General features: G+C 43.6%; 1 protein-coding gene across 2 annotated transcripts in view; it reads left to right on the forward strand.

The window, feature by feature from the left end:
- The window catches only part of POLR3E (RNA polymerase III subunit E), a 30,491-nt gene that overhangs the window by 7,710 nt on the left and 5,262 nt on the right, over nt 1-17,519 (forward strand). For both annotated transcript variants that reach the window (XM_082311798.1, XM_082311799.1), the window contains exons 5-18: nt 1,151-1,266; nt 1,590-1,672; nt 2,404-2,511; nt 2,985-3,034; nt 3,332-3,451; nt 4,025-4,110; nt 5,149-5,193; nt 5,277-5,368; nt 6,121-6,241; nt 7,821-7,902; nt 10,353-10,412; nt 11,422-11,579; nt 11,867-11,931; nt 13,469-13,965. In XM_082311798.1, coding sequence (XP_082167924.1) covers nt 1,151-1,266; nt 1,590-1,672; nt 2,404-2,511; nt 2,985-3,034; nt 3,332-3,451; nt 4,025-4,110; nt 5,149-5,193; nt 5,277-5,368; nt 6,121-6,241; nt 7,821-7,902; nt 10,353-10,412; nt 11,422-11,579; nt 11,867-11,931; nt 13,469-13,965 — 1,683 coding nt within the window. The remainder of the gene's footprint in view (nt 1-1,150; nt 1,267-1,589; nt 1,673-2,403; nt 2,512-2,984; nt 3,035-3,331; nt 3,452-4,024; nt 4,111-5,148; nt 5,194-5,276; nt 5,369-6,120; nt 6,242-7,820; nt 7,903-10,352; nt 10,413-11,421; nt 11,580-11,866; nt 11,932-13,468; nt 13,966-17,519) is intronic.

The raw sequence follows: 17,519 nt of genomic DNA on the forward strand, positions 1-17,519 counted from the left end.
AGTGCGGGTCTTGATTTCTCTCTTGCCTGGCTGTGAATCATCAGCAGTCGTATTGAAATCAGTGGGGTTGTACAGGTAGTGAAACTATAGCCAAGGCCAGAATGATTGCACTTACTTGCAAATGTATCCCAAAACTGTGACTGTGATTTTAAAATACCTTATGTAAAAACCACAGAAATAGATGTCTGTGATATTTGGATTTTGTTCTGGGAAGTGGTTAAGGAGAGTGCTCATGTGAACTTTGGAGTTAGGATGCCTGTTATGTTGAGGAAGTCTTCTATTAAAATTAGCAAACATTTGCATTGTAAGCCCTGTGCAGACTTGTAAATCTGGCATCTCATCCAGGGACTTCTAACTAGTTCAGTTTACGAGTAACATAAAGGGGAAGAAAAAAATGAGGCGATAGCTGTGATATATGAATTTATAAGGGCTTTGGCACACCCTGAGGAAGAATATATACCGTATTGTTATAGTATATAAAGAGAAATGCTATGCAGGAAAATGCTTATTTTTAAACATTTGTCTGAAGTTTAAAGTTTGAGGGGGGAAATAATTCTCCTTGTAACTAAAAGCTTGGAGCTTGTTTCTGTACTTCGACCAGTGTAAATCAGGAATAACTATGAAGTCAGTGGTAAGTGCTGTAGTCTCAAACTTACCAGCATCGAGGCCTTTGCCTCTAAAGAGGATGTAGTTACTTTATACTGCTTGGTACCCAAACTAGAAGGAAACGTACCTTAAGTTTGAGAGATTCTGAATGGATCCTCAGCGATGGGGAGGCTTGAAGGATATTGCTTGTGCACTTGATCTGTACTGATAAGTAAACTAGACTGATAATGTAGTGGAAGGTAGCCAACAAAGTGAAGGTGTTTTTCAGGGCTGCCTAAAGAACCCTCATTTCTCTGCTCCCGTTCATTTACATTGGAGTTAATATATCTCTAGCCTATTGCTAAAATGTCCCCATCCTACAAAAACCCATATATATGGTCAACTTTATGCATGAGATTTGCCCCGTGGATTTGAATGATGCTGCCAATGTATTTAAATTTGCTGTATACCTGTGGAAATGTTAGCAAGTCTGGGATTGAATTTTAATTGATATGTTTGGGGTTCTGCCGTGGTAATTACCTGTCTTTCCTTTCATATTATTTAGGTTGAACTTGAAATGGCCATTGATACTTTGAATCCTAACTACTGTCGCAGCAAAGGAGAACAGATTGCTCTCAATGTAGATGGCACGTGTACTGATGAAACAAGTACCTATTCCTCGTAGGTGTCCTCTTTGCCTTCATTTCCTTTTTGTGGTGAGCATAGATACATGTATGTCCACCAGGGCTTCAGGGAAGGGTGAGAACAAGTGGCTGTACAGTCTCGGCGGGTGCTTTGGACACTGTTATATAGCAAGAATTCTTGGAAGTAACCTATGTTTTTTGGTATCCTTCATGCATTCTGAATTGCTAACAGAAAGATGAGTGTATATATTTGCTGCAGTTGTTGATATTTCATTTTGAGAATTGGTGATTTCAGACCTTTAACATCTGTATGCCACATTGCCTGTAGCATACAATCTCACAGCATTCGTCTGTCTGCAGGAAGCTGATGGACAAGCAAACTTTCTGCTCTTCGCAAGCTGCGAGTAATGTTTCCCGCTATGCAGCTGCTGTTTATAAAAAAGGTAAGTTTCTTTTGCTTACCTCTCACATCAGTGAAACATGCTCATTCCAGGGTTAAAATAAGATCTGTTTGTTCTTTTTTCTTTCCAGCCTAGGTTTTAATTGACTGATGCGTCTTTAAAGAAAGGAAAATTTTTCCTTATCAATGCCCCCAAAGTCCTTGAGAAAGTCTAGCAAAATTGTAAATATTATGTCAGAACACTGTGGGTTTGTAGATGCCTCCAGGATCTTAACAGTATGTGCTGGCCTGAAATAATACACATTTGTAGCATAAATTCGTCATTGTTATTTACATTACTATATCCATTTAATGGTGTCTGTCTCATTTTCCTGTTCAACACTTTTTGCCCCTCTCTTGTCTCCTAATGCCATCACAGAGTTTTGATATGAGGATCATTTGAGATGAAAATACGTAGATTGTCTTCAGTGATGACTATTTTACTATTAGTCTCCTGAACTATAGGTCAGGTCTGAGCCAGAATGTGGCTCTCTACAAGATCTGGTTTCAACATATAAAGGAAAGCAACAGAAGTAGGTCTTGGTCTTTCATACTCCTTTGAAATCCTGAGCACGGGGTGAATTTTTTCACTTCAATCCCTTTTTACATTTTACTGTATTAAATATTTATGTTAAATTGAAGCTGTGCTTTTACAGAGATAGGGAGATAATGAAAAGTGCTGTCCTTGTGCAGTAGAAAAAAACAATTTTAACCAACATTAATTCTCTTTTTCAGGTGAACTTCACCTGACTCCACTACATGGAATTCTTCAGCTGAGGCCAAGCTTCACCTACTTGGACAAGGCTGATGCAAAACACCGAGAAAGAGAAGCTGCTAATGAAGGTAAATGCTCCATGAGTTGTGTTTTCTTTTGGGAGGTGAGATACGAGTTCTCTCTATAATTTTACTGATAAGAGTAATTCTGAAGGTGTTTATTATAACAACATACTGATTATAAGGCCATTTCTCAGATTGTTTCGCTGATCTTACTTTCAGTGTAGCTGCATAAATGCTTTTGTGGGCATAGCGTGCGGGACTGGCAGAGGGATGGGAGGTGGTGGGTAGTGTCAAAAGGCAGCAGTAAGGAGTGTGTCACCACTGCCACTGAAAAGTTGGACTGCAGAGCTCATAGGAGCAGTCTCTCATATCATAGGAGCTGTGTGGTGCTGTCATACATTGCATAGTTTGCCAAGGTGGGATTGAACCCATGGTTATGTAGTTCCTAGTTTCTTCCTGCATGGGCCCCCAAACAGTTACAAATGAGCTTTGGCTCTTTTACTGCAGTGGTGTGTTTATTCTCTTGTGTTTTTTGGCAGGTGGTGATTCATCCCAGGATGAAGCTGAAGATGATGTTAAGCAAATTACTGTATGTCCAAATTTCCTTCTTATGATAGTTCAGTCAACAGTTCACAAGAAAGCATGACAATTCGCACCCAAATAAAAGGACAGGAAACCTCAGCTACTCCTGGTGACCCTGGGCTTGGGAGGGAGGAAGCAAGATGGACTTGCCCTTGTTGCACAAGCATAAAGATGGCACTGATAGCAAGGATTGATTCATTTGAGCTGGGGCCCCTAGCTTCTGTTACTTATGTACCAAATAAATAATGCAGGTGGTTTGTTTTGAGGATTTGGGGCTATATTTAATGATGCTCAAATCTTCTAGGTACGATTCTCCCGCCCAGAGACCGAACAAGCTCGTCAACGACGTGTTCAGTCCTATGAGTTCCTGCAGAAGAGACAAGCAGAAGAGCACTGGGTTCATCTACATTATTATGGCTTGAAGGTGGGTGTGTGCTGGCTGCTGAGGAGACTGCCTGGGCCTGAAGGCGCAGCCAAGTCTAGAACTGTTTTTAAATCTGGGTCCATGGGAATCAAGGAATCATCAAAAGATAATGAAGAAAAGTAGGTCGACAGGCTTGAACAGACCCTGCAGTGCTCTGTACCTCCTCCGCTGGATAATGCTTTGGGGTCTCCACGCTGGAAAAGGTTTAAAACTGAGAGTTGGACAAACACAAAGGGGGGGGTCTGAGTACAAGAATCACTCAGGTCTTGGATTATGAACTGGACTTTGTGGAAGACTTGGGGAACCCAGTCAGTTGGGTGTCAGAAATCCTCTTAGTCTGACCCACATGCATGTCTGTCAGGAGATTTCAAAGTCATAGCAACAGAAATGTTCCTACATCACATAAACATTGTTCAAGAAAGTGAAAGCAGAACATCAGTTAGTGAGGCGGAACGCTTGAATGGTGCAGTAATGACAGGGTGGTCACAGTTTGGAATGAGGAATCCAACTCACTGGCATTTTGTATGTTTTCAGTATGTGGTAGTGACTCTTGTTTTTCTTCCATATCTCCAGGATAGCCGTTCTGAACACGAGCGCCAGTATTTATTTAGTCAAGGTCATGGCCTTGCTGAAAACACAGAATTAATTAAATCTCCCAGGTAATGGTTTGATGGTTTCCTACAGAAATTGCAGTAATTTGTTGGGTTTGTTTTCAGGTAATTAGCAGATATATTCTTTAAAAGTGTGATATTTGATAATTCTATCCGCGATAAAAATGGAATCGTTTAAAAAATACAGAAACAAACTAGCCTTCGACTTACTCAGGTTGCTTTCTTTGTTTCCCTGTACTCTGAGATTAAAACTAGTTGTTTTCACTTGGGATTGTAGCCTCTTGCACGTTATCACAACCCTGTATTATTGGGACTGCAAATACTGTAAAGGAAAAGTAAAACAAAAGCTCTCTCTGGTTAAAGTAAATTAAAACTCTGAAGCCAATAACTTCTGTTGTTAGCAAATCTTATAAAACTTTATTTTGTGATTTGTGAGAGACACCTGCAACTACTTGAAACTTGTTGAGCTTTGTTTCTTGGTGGCTGCAGCTATACAGGAATCTTCCCGTGATGCAGTCAATACTAACGCTTCACTGTCCTCTGGTATAATCATGGCCCAAGTAATAGGAAAGTGGCAGACTTTTTCTCTCTTTAATGGTGTGGGTGTGTTTTTCTTAACGTGTAACATCTCAGTGGAACAGTGCTAGGTGTTCTGAGAAATCTTTTGGATCTTTCCTCACAGACACTGGTAATTACATGGGTGGAAAAGACTTTTTGCTTGTTGCTAGCCTGATTCTCTCTGCCTACAGGACTTCCCATGACCCCTCTTACTGCTGTGTCAGAGCACCTGTGTTTAATGTATTTACTCTTGCAGTTCCTCTGTTTGGACACCTCTTCTGTACAGAAGAGCTGGGATTCTGACTCTGATTTAATTCATACCTGCTCTTTGGGCAGATGAATGTCAATAGCTTTTACTAGTACTGAATTTACAGAGGAAGATGGGAGAGGAAAGGGGAGAGCTCTCTCAGGCTAATGTTTGTTTTGTAGATTCACACAAGTAGGATTGCTCTAAGCAAGAAATAACTGTACTTAAACCTGGGAAGTCCCAAGACAAGCATTTTAAGGATGTGTTTTCTTTTCTTCTAGTGAATATTTAATGATGCTGATGCCTCCAAGTGTAGAGGAAGAGAAGTAAGTGTTTGTACAGAATGTTCAAAGTCCATATTGGCTGGATGCTGGTTTTCATGGGCTGCAAATCTGTTGTTTATCTGCAGTGACAAACCAATGGCTCCAAGCAATGTGCTTTCGATGGCCCAGCTGAGAACTCTACCCCTTGCTGATCAGATTAAGATCCTGATGAAGAATGGTTTGTAGCTTTTGTAATACATTTGCATTTTACTTTGTGCCTCAGATAAAGTACCTTTCCTAGTAGTACCAGTTCTGTCACCCAAACAGAGTCTGTCTGGCTCTCTGATTCTGTGAAGAATCCAAATCCCGAGCCTTTCCTTAAGAAGACCTTCTGTGCAGAGAAGAGCAGTAACAGCAGATCTGACTGTTGATCTGTATGTTTGCAGTCAATTTACCCTTAGAGTAACTTCTAATCTGATGATAGCTTTCTGGGTACATCTATTTCAGCAGGTATCTCCTGGAACGTGGGGTCTGAGCGTGGATTATAAGTTGAAGACAATCTGCACTTTGGCAGTAATACACACTTCCTGAGTGTCATCTAGGAATTTTATTTTGTCTCTTCAGAGTTACTGTCTGATGAGAGCAAATCCTGAGGACTTTGCCTCAGGAGCTTCCTCTCTTGTCAGGTATCTCTGTTTCCAAATATTGCCAAAGGCATAGATTTTTTTTTTTTTTTAAATTTTATTAATACATTAATTTGGGACCAGTTAAGCTAATCAACTTTGATGCAACACTAGCAGATATTTTTAGAACAGATGATGACTATAGTGCAGGGGGGAGACTTCGTAGAACTTAGGTTTTGGGTCTTCTCCAAGATATAGGTTTGACCATGAACTTCAACATAAATCATAGTATCCTGGATTTATAAATCTATGTCTGTATCATGTGCACTGAAGAAACCCTTAATCTGGTGTGTATTTTGCCTTTCAGTGAAAGTCATGCCATTTGCAAATTTGATGAGTTTGCTAGGCTCTGGGACTGACTCTACGGCAGTTCTCCGCTGTATACAGCAGGTGGCAATGCTGGTCCAGGGAAACTGGGTGGTGAAGAGGTATGGCTCGTCTTTGTTACTGGGACATGGTTTTCTGCTTTAAGGAGACGATCAGAACAATGGATTTTATATACTCATCTTCCTTGTGTCCCAAAGTAGCCATGTTCTTAACTCACAGTACTGTAAAATCTTGATTTAGTATTTGGTGCTTTTTAGTGCAGTCAGATATTCAAAATTCAAAGGGCTGATGTTAAAGGATAATACCTTAGTACCTACCCCAGCTAAAATTATGGCTGAGCAGTGATGTAATCTGTATTTGCACTTGAGTTATGTCCGGTTTTTGATGTTGTCTTCACTCATGTTCTTTTGTGAGAGGACTATCCTGAATTCTTCAGAGATTAGCGTCAAATATAAATACAGAAAACGAAACCAATGTCAGTTGTAGTATTTCTTAGCTAAATTCAGTCAAAGAAAGGTCTTTGTGCGTGCTGAACCTTGCTGTTCATCAGTGGATGCTGCTCTCGTCAGCTGAAAGCTACCCTCTGGAAGGCATTACCCGCTTAATAAATCAAGCATGTGGTACTGAGTGTACCCCACGAAATGGATTCTGTATCATCCTCCTGTTTATTAAGATAAAGCATCCCACTGGGAATTGAAGTCTAAAGTGCAGTATGATTTATTTTTTTTCACCTGGGTGGAGCACTGCATGCGGAGAATTACAGTCTCTGGAACAGCTCTCTGTGTTAAGATGAGTGGCACCAGCTACCAGTCCAAGTCTGTTAGCAGGATGCGTTTCAGCTGCTGTGATACAGGCCTGTATGAGCAATGTGAACAGTTTTTACAGCACTCCATGCTGTCCCTCCAGCCATTCCAGAAGGAAGCTGGAAGCAAGTTAAAAGACAGTATATTAGCATTCAGATTGTTTTTATGTTGTAACTGATTCTTTGGTACTAGTCTGAGGCAGATGTGTGTATCTCTAGTAGATATGGTATGTTTGGGCGCAGAGCAGCGCATATACACATCAGAGCTTTGAATGGAGAGGGGACCCATTTCTGTGGTCTGGGTAGGATCAAGATCATGAACCTGGGTTGCCTTGAGGTTTTGGAGACCATGCTAACAAATGTCATCCAGTTGATCTTGCAAGCAGGCAAGGACACAGGGTGGTGTTGGTCTCAGGGCTGTTTGGTTCGAGCATGACATTTTCTAGCATTGTTCTCTTAAGCCCTTGATTGCTGGGAGGGAAATAAAAACCCCTTATGCCCATACATCAGCATTTTGGCTAAATGCTGCCTTCAAGGCTGCGTACCAGGTTAGCCTAAGCATTTCTTAGGATCGTTCTGGTCTTGTTTACACCGATCCAAGGGAGGATAGGCTTTGCAAGAACAAAGCAGAGCTTGCACCTGTGTTGCACGCATCTGCTAGCCACAAGGCTATGCTTTGCTGGTGTAAGCCTTTTTGCACTAGTGTAATTGCAGTGGTGTAATTACACCAATATTAATTCTTTTAATGAAAACCATGCTTTGGATAAAGGTATAATTTAACTGCAGAACAGGGAGGACATGTTTGTTCTGTTAATATTCACCAATGCCATTTTTCTGGAGTACCTAGTAACTAATCCATCTTCCTTTTTAATTAACAGTGATGTCCTCTACCCAAAAGATACTTCTAGTCCACATAGTGGAGTCCCTGCAGAAGTGCTCTGTAGAGGGAGAGACTTTGTTGTAAGTATAAAAGTGTTTGTTGTTTTTAAAGGAAAACGCAGGTGAGGTTTGCCTGAGATGTCACAGCATTGCAAAACTCTGCTGCTCTACTGCAATAAGGTGTTTCCTCCAAGGAAATTATTTGTACTTTAATCCTGAAGGTGTTGTTACAAGTCTGTCATGGGAGTGTTGGTGCAGATTGACGTTGTGCCTGGCTGGCAGGTTCAGATCATCTGTCATTAACGGTATTCATCACTTTCTAATACATGCTGTAGAGCTATTATCACATAGCCCCCACAATGCGGGGCTTACAGAAAAGCCAGGACTGGATAATAAAGTCCTTGTTTCTCCAGATATATTTTCGTGGGCTCAGGACCGTGAGGTCTCAGGAGGGCAGTGTGGGTAAGCCTTGTGCTCCCTGAGCATGCACTGTTGATCTTTGAAAAGGACTTTATTCCCCAGAGCTGCTAATCAGTGAAAGGACTTTGTTCCCAGGCACCTTTTGTGAGCAGTAGCTGCACATGGAAATTGAAACGAATACAGGTCTTTTAAACACACACATAACCACAGCAAAAAGGAACAACCTCTGCATTGTGTTTATTTTCGCTAACCATGGAAAGAATTAAGTTCTTAAATGGTTCCTAAGTTCATATTCAGTTTATGGCTTCCGCCCCATCAAAGAGAAGCTGACGAGTGCATTGCTCTCATTTTTTTCGGTTAGACCTGACTGTTCACCATGTTTGCAAAGTTTGTTTATGAGATTTACCTCTGAATAGGAGCATGCTGTGCAAGAGACTTTAAGGATCTTACAGTACTAGTGTAAGATAAAGCTGATGGTGATTGAAACTGACTTTTTATTGTGTCTTGATGGCTGCCCATGACACTGCCATATGGAGACCTGGATTCGGGTGTGACCCAGTGACATAAGTCTTTAGGACACAGCAGATTAGGTGACATGTCATGCGTAAAGTTCTAGGGACCAGAAATTATTATGCTCAATTAAGTAAGAGGTAGTGTTTTAGCGATTAAGATGTAAAGATAAGTTGTTTTAATTTGAATTATGCCAAATATACCTTGCATGAGAAATGGATCTGTGTTGATCTTAAAGGCAGGTAATTTGCTGATTAGCTCTACAACAGGGGAAAAGTTAAAATGTTAGCAAATAGAAAGCATCCATATTTCTGGCTTTCAAAGTGAAATGTCTGGTCATAAGGCTCAGAAATAGTATGTAATGCTGTATTGCATCTGTGGAGAAAATGTGTTCTAGCTTAAAAAGTTAATTTTATTTCCCTGTGTATATTTGTGTAAAGTAATTAATAAGGTTAAAAAATATTTATGGCCAATAGTGACTTTTAGTGTCCACCTGTTCCATGCTGTACTTTGGGGAGGAGGAAAAGTAATTTGTATCTTTTCTGAAAGCTTCTGTTTTTTCCCCAGATTCTCACATAATAAATTCAGAGGACGTGAGTACCATTGGCTCTAGTCAAGGGTAAAGTGCCTAATGAGAAATGGCTGCCTCAGAGTTGTGTGCAAGTAGAGCTGATAGATGCTTCCTTTGGGCAGCAGCTTCTTGTGCTTAAAACAAAAATGCCCTGTGCCCTAAAGTGAGCATGGTGGTTTTGTGTGTTTATGGGCAGAGAAGCTGAATCAGAGAGAAGGATGCATAGATGATGTCGTAGGGCAGTAAGAAATTGGCAGTAATGAGATTTTGAATTCCTCACAACATTACTAATACACACAGAGTAAGAGAGGTTGTAGTCTACTTAAACGGAGGCAGGAAGAAATCAAGGGTCATGTTCAGACAGTGTGCTGCGCACGTCCTCATGTATCCTGTTAGCCCACTCTCAGCAGCTGCCTCTCAGGATGTTAGACCTTAGGAGCTGCTCTGCACAGCACCTAGCTTTTCCGTTAACTGGGCACAAATACGAGAGTGACAGGCCACCTCGTCATAACTGTAAGTGACTGTGATGTGCAGTGAAGAAGGGAACAGGCACTTTCTTGGAGGCTGTGTGCTGCAGAAGGGCAAGAGTTGTCAGCCTCTACAGGCCCCTACATTAACAGAAGTGGATGAAGAGTTTCTTTAGGTTGATGATTAGGGATATGAGAAGCTGAGCCTCAGGTGTGACTTCTGGAGTCCCAGCATCACTGCAGTAGATCTTTTTTTTTTTTTTTTGGAAGCAAAATGGAGTGTGAGTTCAAGAGATTCTTCAGAGCTTTTGTAGTCACAGGTTCACCAAGGCAAACCATGGACTCTCGAAGCTTTTGATACTGTGTTCATGACCATTTGAGGACAGAAGAGGCCAGAAAGTGTTTTCCCACTACCTGGCCGAGAATCACCTACTTCCACATTTTTGAAAGGAATGGAGTTTCCATTTCTCTGGTAACATCATTGAACAGGGTCATTACTAGAACTTCAGTAAAGCAACTGCTAAATACAGTTACTAGGTTTTTCTCCTTTGTTCCCTTCGTAGATGTGGAAGTTCACGCAGGACCGCTGGGTTGTGAGAAAGGAAGTGGCAGCAGTTACAAAAGTGAGTGATTTTTTTTCTTCCTAAATCAGAAGTTGGTGATACCTGTTGGGCATTGTCTGTGGGTTGGCAGTGGGTGCTGCTGCAAGCCTTTTCGCAGGTTCACGGTGTCTGCGTTACTGCTGGCTTGCAGTGTTGCTCACCAGGCAGGCCTTCACTTTGGAACAGGTATAGATAGATACTCTTTTTAGAAATGTTTCGAGCAGCTCCCGCAGTTACCACGACTCCACAGGATATGACTGTCCTTGTACCTGAGCCACTGGAATGCATCTTGTCCTCTCATCTGTTTCAGTGGAAAGCCAGACACAGTTTGAATTAAGCTGACTGATCGTGCACCAAAGCAGATGAGTGCTTGTGCAGCCCACACTAGCTACTCTGCTTCGGGTGTGTTACAGAAGAGCAACTCTTCTGTTGGCATTTGCCAGTTGTCAATATTGAATAAAAGCTTTAAAGCAACTTAGGCACCTGAATATTCTGTTAAAACTGGCGAATGAATGAGAAACATTAAGTAAAGAGAACAAAAAATAATTTCCTTAAAATACAGTAGAATGATAAAACATGAGTCAATTTATGCACAGACCCTCTATTTTTTGAACGCAAGATCCAGTGCTGCTTAAAAGCTGTGCATGTGTAGGTGCAGCATGTCTGACCTGCAGCTCTAAAATAAGATTAACATTGTAGAATATGCTTCTCTTTACAATACAGTCTTTTCATCTCAGTTTGGAAACTCCCTTTTCTTCACAAAACATGCCATGAGCTATTTGACTCTCAGATGATTAATCACCACTGCTCTCTGAAGTCCTGTGCTTTTAAGATCGTGTGAAAGTGTTGGTGCTGCAGAGAAGGATGAGTATCTCTGACTTAGCTGGGTGTGTATTCCTGGCGGTGCCCCATATATACCAAATCAGCCCAGCTCTTCCTGTCTCATGGAACGATGCCCATTGCTGCATGGCTGCATATGTCCTATGTAAATTGACTTCCATATTAGTTATGCTTTTTCTTTTTCTTTTAGCTTTGCCCAGAAGATGTGAAAGACTTCCTAGAGCACATGTCTGTGGCAAGAATAAACAAAGGTTGGGAGTTCATGCTCCCTTATGATGAAGACTTTGTTAAGAAGCATCCAGATATAGTTCAGAGGCAACATATGCTGTGGATGGGCATTCAGGCCAAGTAAATGACTTGTTTTATTTTGGGGAATAAGCTAAAAACAGAGAACTATCTAGTACAAAGTTTCTGTAGACGTCGATAGGTAATTTGGTCTGTATTGCCTTGAAGGTTTCCCCCTCACAGTCACCAGGCAGTGGTGTGGTGGGGGCCGTCACTGCATCGTTCAAGTCATTCCTGCTCCTTGGCTCCCTGGAGAAACTGAGTGTTCTAGCTAATGGCTAAAGCTGGCATGGCTGCATGCAGGCATAACAACTGAAACTGTCCTGGTATATTTTATCTTTGTCTTTCAGATTAGAAAAGGTCTATAATCTCTTAAAGGAGCACTTGACACCAAAGAAACAAGAGGCACAATCAGGTAAATGGAATTGCGCTTGGATCATCTTGAAGCACATGCATCCCTCCGTATTCCTGGGCGATGTTTTGGAGTTCCTCTCTGGTTTTGAACGTGGTGGGGACTGGTCTTGTTTTGTTTGATAGTTTTCCTTTCTCGCGGTTTCCTCTGGGTTATTTGAGACAGATCTTGGTCTTTACTAACATCACTGATGTTGGGGTGACACAAGCTTACTCTAGCATCCTTGTAGCAGAGCAGGAAGGATTCTTTGGCACTGGAGACTCACGATTTGATAGTGTAAAATCAGCTGGTTCTGTTATCCACTTCTTCATTTAAGGCAGCTTGTACGGTGTAAGGGTGTAAGCAGCTTCTGAAGAGAGGACGGGGCCGGGGCACAAGTAATTCTCACCTCTCAGTTTGCAAGCTAATGTGCATGGGGTGATTTTTTTATTTCCCCTGATTTGCACTGGGCTCTCTGTGGTGCGGTTGAGGGCTGAGCAATTAATGAAGAATGTGTTTAGCGGGGGACTGTAAGGAGGTGTGAAGCTGTCTCTTTTTGACATCCTTCTCTGCCATGGATGCCAGTGAGAATATTAAAGTAGCTGCTCCATAATCCTAAAAGATTGTGAAAACTTGAGATTCCAGAGAGTTTTAATGAGGCATTTGGCTCATTGCCAGACACTGAAGCCAATGAAGAGTATAAGCAGAACTGACAAACGAGCATATGAATCCATTTCAGTACCCTGTGTCTGATCTGCTTGGAAGGATTAGGTGTTGGGTTATTTGGAGAGGATTAGCGAGCCTAACAGCAGAGAAGATAACAGCCTGTGTGCTGTGCATGCTTTTGCCTTAAACACAGCACTCCTTCCTTTGGCATTGAGACTGGATTCCTCTGCTGCCAACATGCCCCTTCCTTTCACCTTCAGATAGCTGGGTGTGGAGAGGACATGGGAAGAGGTGCAGGATCGCATGGGAAAGGGCTCTCTTTCTCCCCATCACTGGGTAATAATGCTAAGAAGAGGGTCTCAGGCTGTCATACTGTGCACCTCATGCTAAAAGGGTGTGCAGGTTCACTGTTAACCCCTTCAATCTCCTCGCTGTACCTATAGGACATCCTTGTGCTGACCCCACCAGCCACTAGATACTCTAAAAAAAAAAAAAAAAAAAAAAAAGTTGTTGAGCAAAGCATTTGGGGCACCAGTAAAGATGTGTAAGCAGTCTGTATCCTGGTTTCCTGATTTGCATAAAAGGCCCTAGTGATTGAACAAGTGCACTTTGTCTTTGCTTCAGGTTCCTTGCCTGGAACACCCTTTCCCAAGCATCTGGCTTACAATTGTCAACATGTTTATCTTTAAAGAAAACAAAAAACATGCTCCCCAAAAACCACAAAAAAAAAAAAAAAACAAAGTAAAATCTAATCAATAAACTGGGTTTATGCCTTAGATTTCACAAACAGATGATGTTTCCTGGATTTATTTCACTATGAGCCCTTCAAGAAGCGTTCTGCAAGACTGGAGCCCTGGTTATGGTGAGATTTATAGTATCTTTTGTTTTTTGCTAGCTCATCCGTTGCTGGTTTCTGGGGAGCAAAGGGTCAACATGGCTAAAGCAAAAGTCAAGCAGAACTATGGGCAGCTGGAGAAGGAGTTCCAGAAGCAAAAGGCAGAGATGAAATCAAGTGACACCTCAGCCAAGATGGATGTTTCCAATATCCGCATTAAAGAGGAGCCTGTGAGTGACGAGGAGCCGATGGATACCTCGGCTTATGAGGGCATGAACAACGGCATTGTCAATGGCCTCCATGCGGAGGAGGACTCCACGGACTCTTTAAATGGCCACTTGCCTGGAGGCTGCATTGACCGGGTAGCCCAAGAACTGAAGGCATTTGTGTCGTCAACATTTAAGAAACAATTTGTACTCACCCTGAGTGAGCTTAAACGGTTATTTAACCTTCACTTAGCCAGTCTGCCTCCAGGACATACGTTGTTCAGTGGCATTTCGGACAAAATGTTACAGGACATGGTGCTGGACACTGGCTGCAAACAGATTTTGGTGCCTGTAAGTATGTTTTTCCCTTGGTGTACTTTGGGGAGGAGGGATTGGATGGGGCAGTTAAATATCTGAGCTGTGAAATGTTTGTGTCCTGTGCTGGTGGACTGGAAGAACAGATGTGCTCTGAGTAGCTGTCCGATATTGGATATGTTGAAGCTGCTGGAGGTCTGTCTGCCGTTCTGCTTCTGGCAGGCCCTGCACTCTGCTTTCTTTGTTCAGTGGTATGCTGTGTAGCTTAGTTGTCTTTGGAGCTCTGTTTCCACGTGCAAGCTGTTGGGCTGCAGTGACTCACTGTCCCAACTTGCTCCTGGTAACGTCATTTAAGGCAGTCCCAGATTCCCATCAGCTCACCTGGAGTTGCACAAGTTCCTTCTCTCAGGGACAGAGTTGGGGGGGAAAGGTGGCTTTGACTGCCTGGGAGCGGCAGGGCACACCCGGCAGAGCCCTCTGGGAAGCGACAAACCGTATCTGCAGCAGGTTTCTTTGGTCAGTCCTTTTCCTCCTAGGCTCTGCAGAGGTGTCTTTGTTTCTTTGTCTTTATGGAAATGACATGTGTGATTGCATGAGACAGAGCCAGGTTTGTGTGACAGTAGATTGCTTAGGAAAGGAAAAGGAATTTGGCATCATGGGAAAGAGCCTAAAAGGAAATTAATTTTACAAGACATCTGGCAGTGCTGATTGGGTTGCAACCAGAAAGAGCTTGGGAGTCAGCTGCCTTTGGGGAGAGAGGAAAAGAGACGTGTGAACTGCTCGAAAGAGCAGGCAAGGCAGAAGGAGGAGGAAGCAGGCAGGCTGACGAGAGAGAGCCTGGAGGATGGGAGCTGAAACCCAGCTAAGGAATAAGGGTTGCTACAGGGGGGCAGAAATAACATGTTCAGCCGTCTGCAAAGTACATGTTGTTGCACCTGGGAATCGAGTAACAGACTTGAAATGCCACCAGGGAGACCACCAGTTTCGGTACTTTCTGCTTTCTCTTGACAGCTTCCAAGTCCTGGGGTAATGTTTGCCTGGAACTGCCTCTTAGTGCTGGCTAGGCTCTCCTTTCTACATGGTGTAATGTACACATTTGCCATGCTGATGGTGAATAGCTGAGGTGATTGCTGCTCTGTTACTTGGGACTGGGACTTACTTGCTTTGGAAATTCGGGGCTTTTGGAAATGATTCCATCCACTCTTTTGCTTAAAGACTGTGAGGAGTGAAAGTGGGATAGTTTCTTTTTCCAAAAAACAACCAAAATAAAATCTTCCTGAAGAGACATGGTTGGGAACTTCCTTCTGTCTGGAAAACCCTGTCATAGGAGACCTGCAGAGGTGTAGAAGTGGTCACTGGAACATCTCTTGTGGGAGGTCTGCTGTAAGTTTTAGTTCCGCTGACCCAGAATTTACTGCAAAACTTGAGATCTTGTACAGGAGCCTGTATAAGCCTGTACTGTTATCAGCAATGTAAATCGTTACCCTCAAGCCTCCCCCTGTTGCTCTGTGCAGATGGCACAGGTGCCAGGGCTGGTTTTACTCTTTGCATGGGCTCATACACTTTGGTATTTCTTGATTGTTCCCCTGGACAATTTTGTCAGGCTCTGACGAGGGCGCCTGAGCTTAGGGAAAGCCTGGAGGGTTGTTTAGCGTGGGATTTCATAGTTGCTCATTAGTTTTCTGTAATTGAAAGTACTTTGGTGATAAAAATCAATGATCTGAAGTAATTAAAATGATGTTCTGTGGCGGGTGAAGACACTCTTGGCTTGCATGCTGCCCTATTATAGACAACATGTTGCTGAAAATGGTAATTGAAACCTTACCAGGGGAACGCACAATTTATTATAAAGCTGACCGACTGCACCCAGGGTATGAGATAAATAGTGTTTGTGGGGAGCCAGAAGAGATGCCAGTGCAGCTGCAAATGAGGCCGTGGGGGTGCCTGCAGGGTTCTGTGCGTGCCTGTGCTTTGTAGCATCCTCAAGTTGGAGGGAAAAAGCACACGCACAGAAACAGCGAATCCTGGGCAGATGCACCCAAGCGCAGTGGGCTGCTGCTGCCATCGGAGAGAGGGCGAGTAGAGGCATCCTGGGCAGATGCTGGGGCTGTGTGCGTGTCCGGAGCTAGCGCAGGCTGAGCCTGCGTCCAGCCCCACGGGAAACGTTTGTGCAGGCATCTGGCTCCCCAGTATCTGCACCCATTCCCTGCAGACTGGTGGGGGTGCATGGGGATGGCTGGCTCCTGCCACCTCCCTTCCCATGGTCCGTGGAGTGGCAAGGTTCTGCCCAAATCTTGAGGATATTTCTGAGGCATCAGGAAATGATGTAACTGTTGCCGGCATCCTGCCTGGCTAGGGTAACAGGAGAGGAATGCAGCCCTGTGCTCACGGTGGGCCTTTTGGGCTAGTGCCGATGCCAGGCTCCTGGAGAGGTAAGCTCAACAGTTTTTACCTCTAGGATTATTCCAGCTGATCAGTTTTTTCTGGCAGACTCGGCCCCTTTCAGCCGGGTTTAGCTATAACGCCGGCCTGCCTGGCAGTGGCTATTTTCAGGGCGTGCTCACTGCTTGAGTGAGACACGTCCCAAAGCCAAGGGCTCCTCCCCGAGAGCTTCCGTTTTAACGTGGCAGCCCTGGGGACCCGGGGCAGCAGTTCTTCACCCTACGAGCCCTGCACTAGCTCTGGGGGCGTAGGGCAGGAAGGGGCAGAGGGCAAGTATTTTAAAGAAGGATTTTAAGGTAGTGGAGAGCTGTTTCAAGGTGAGGCTGGAGAGATTAAGATAACGAACATAAAATGGCAAAGAGACAGCGGATGGCAAGACAGAAAAGCTGTTTGGACAGAGCAGCATGTGTCTCTGAAGTCGCCGATGGCATTTCCCACTCCTGTGGACAGGCTGTGTGACAGCAGCAAGAGAGCGGGGTGCTGTTGGCAGCAGTCTTTGCAACAGTTTGCAGAGTAAGGCTGGACGAGAGGAGGAGATTCCATGGGTTTTTCCTCCCAAATAAGTATTGTGTTGGTTTGGAAGCCGTTTCCTCACGGAATGGGCAGATAAACACAGCTGCATTTCAGCCGTGTGGCTGAGGCGAGAGGAGTTTGCACTCCAGGTCTGTGTTGAGTGACGTTCTCAGAGCAAGGGAGCTTGTGGCTGGGTGTTCCCGGTGCCCTGCCTTTTGCCTTTCCTGCTCCCTTTTTTCTGGAGGGAAGCTGAAGTATTTGATTTTATCTGTGCTGAAAGCATACAAGAGAGATTATTCCTCAAAAGCAAGTGTCCTTACGAGAAGAGAACTATGTCAGGTGTTGCGAGCCTAATAAACCTGAATCCTGGCTCTAAACCAAGTGTAAAACCTTGTTATATTTCAGCCACTTGGACCAACGTGAGGGCCAAAGCTGCTAATCCCACCAGGCAGCTCCTGCTGGACAAAACTCTTCCTCTTTGCAATAAGATCAGAGGCAAAGCATGAAAGGAAAGCCTGGTCTTTCGCTCTGCGATGCACAAGTCTTTTGGCGTGGTGTGGGGGAGGCTGGGAAGAAAGGTTTTGTTTGTACCGGCAGCCAGGATTGAGGGATGCTGGAACAATCAGGGCTGGCTT

The sequence above is a fragment of the Platalea leucorodia genome (genome assembly GCF_965183815.1).
Source record: "Platalea leucorodia genome assembly, chromosome: 5".
NCBI lineage: Eukaryota > Metazoa > Chordata > Aves > Pelecaniformes > Threskiornithidae > Platalea > Platalea leucorodia.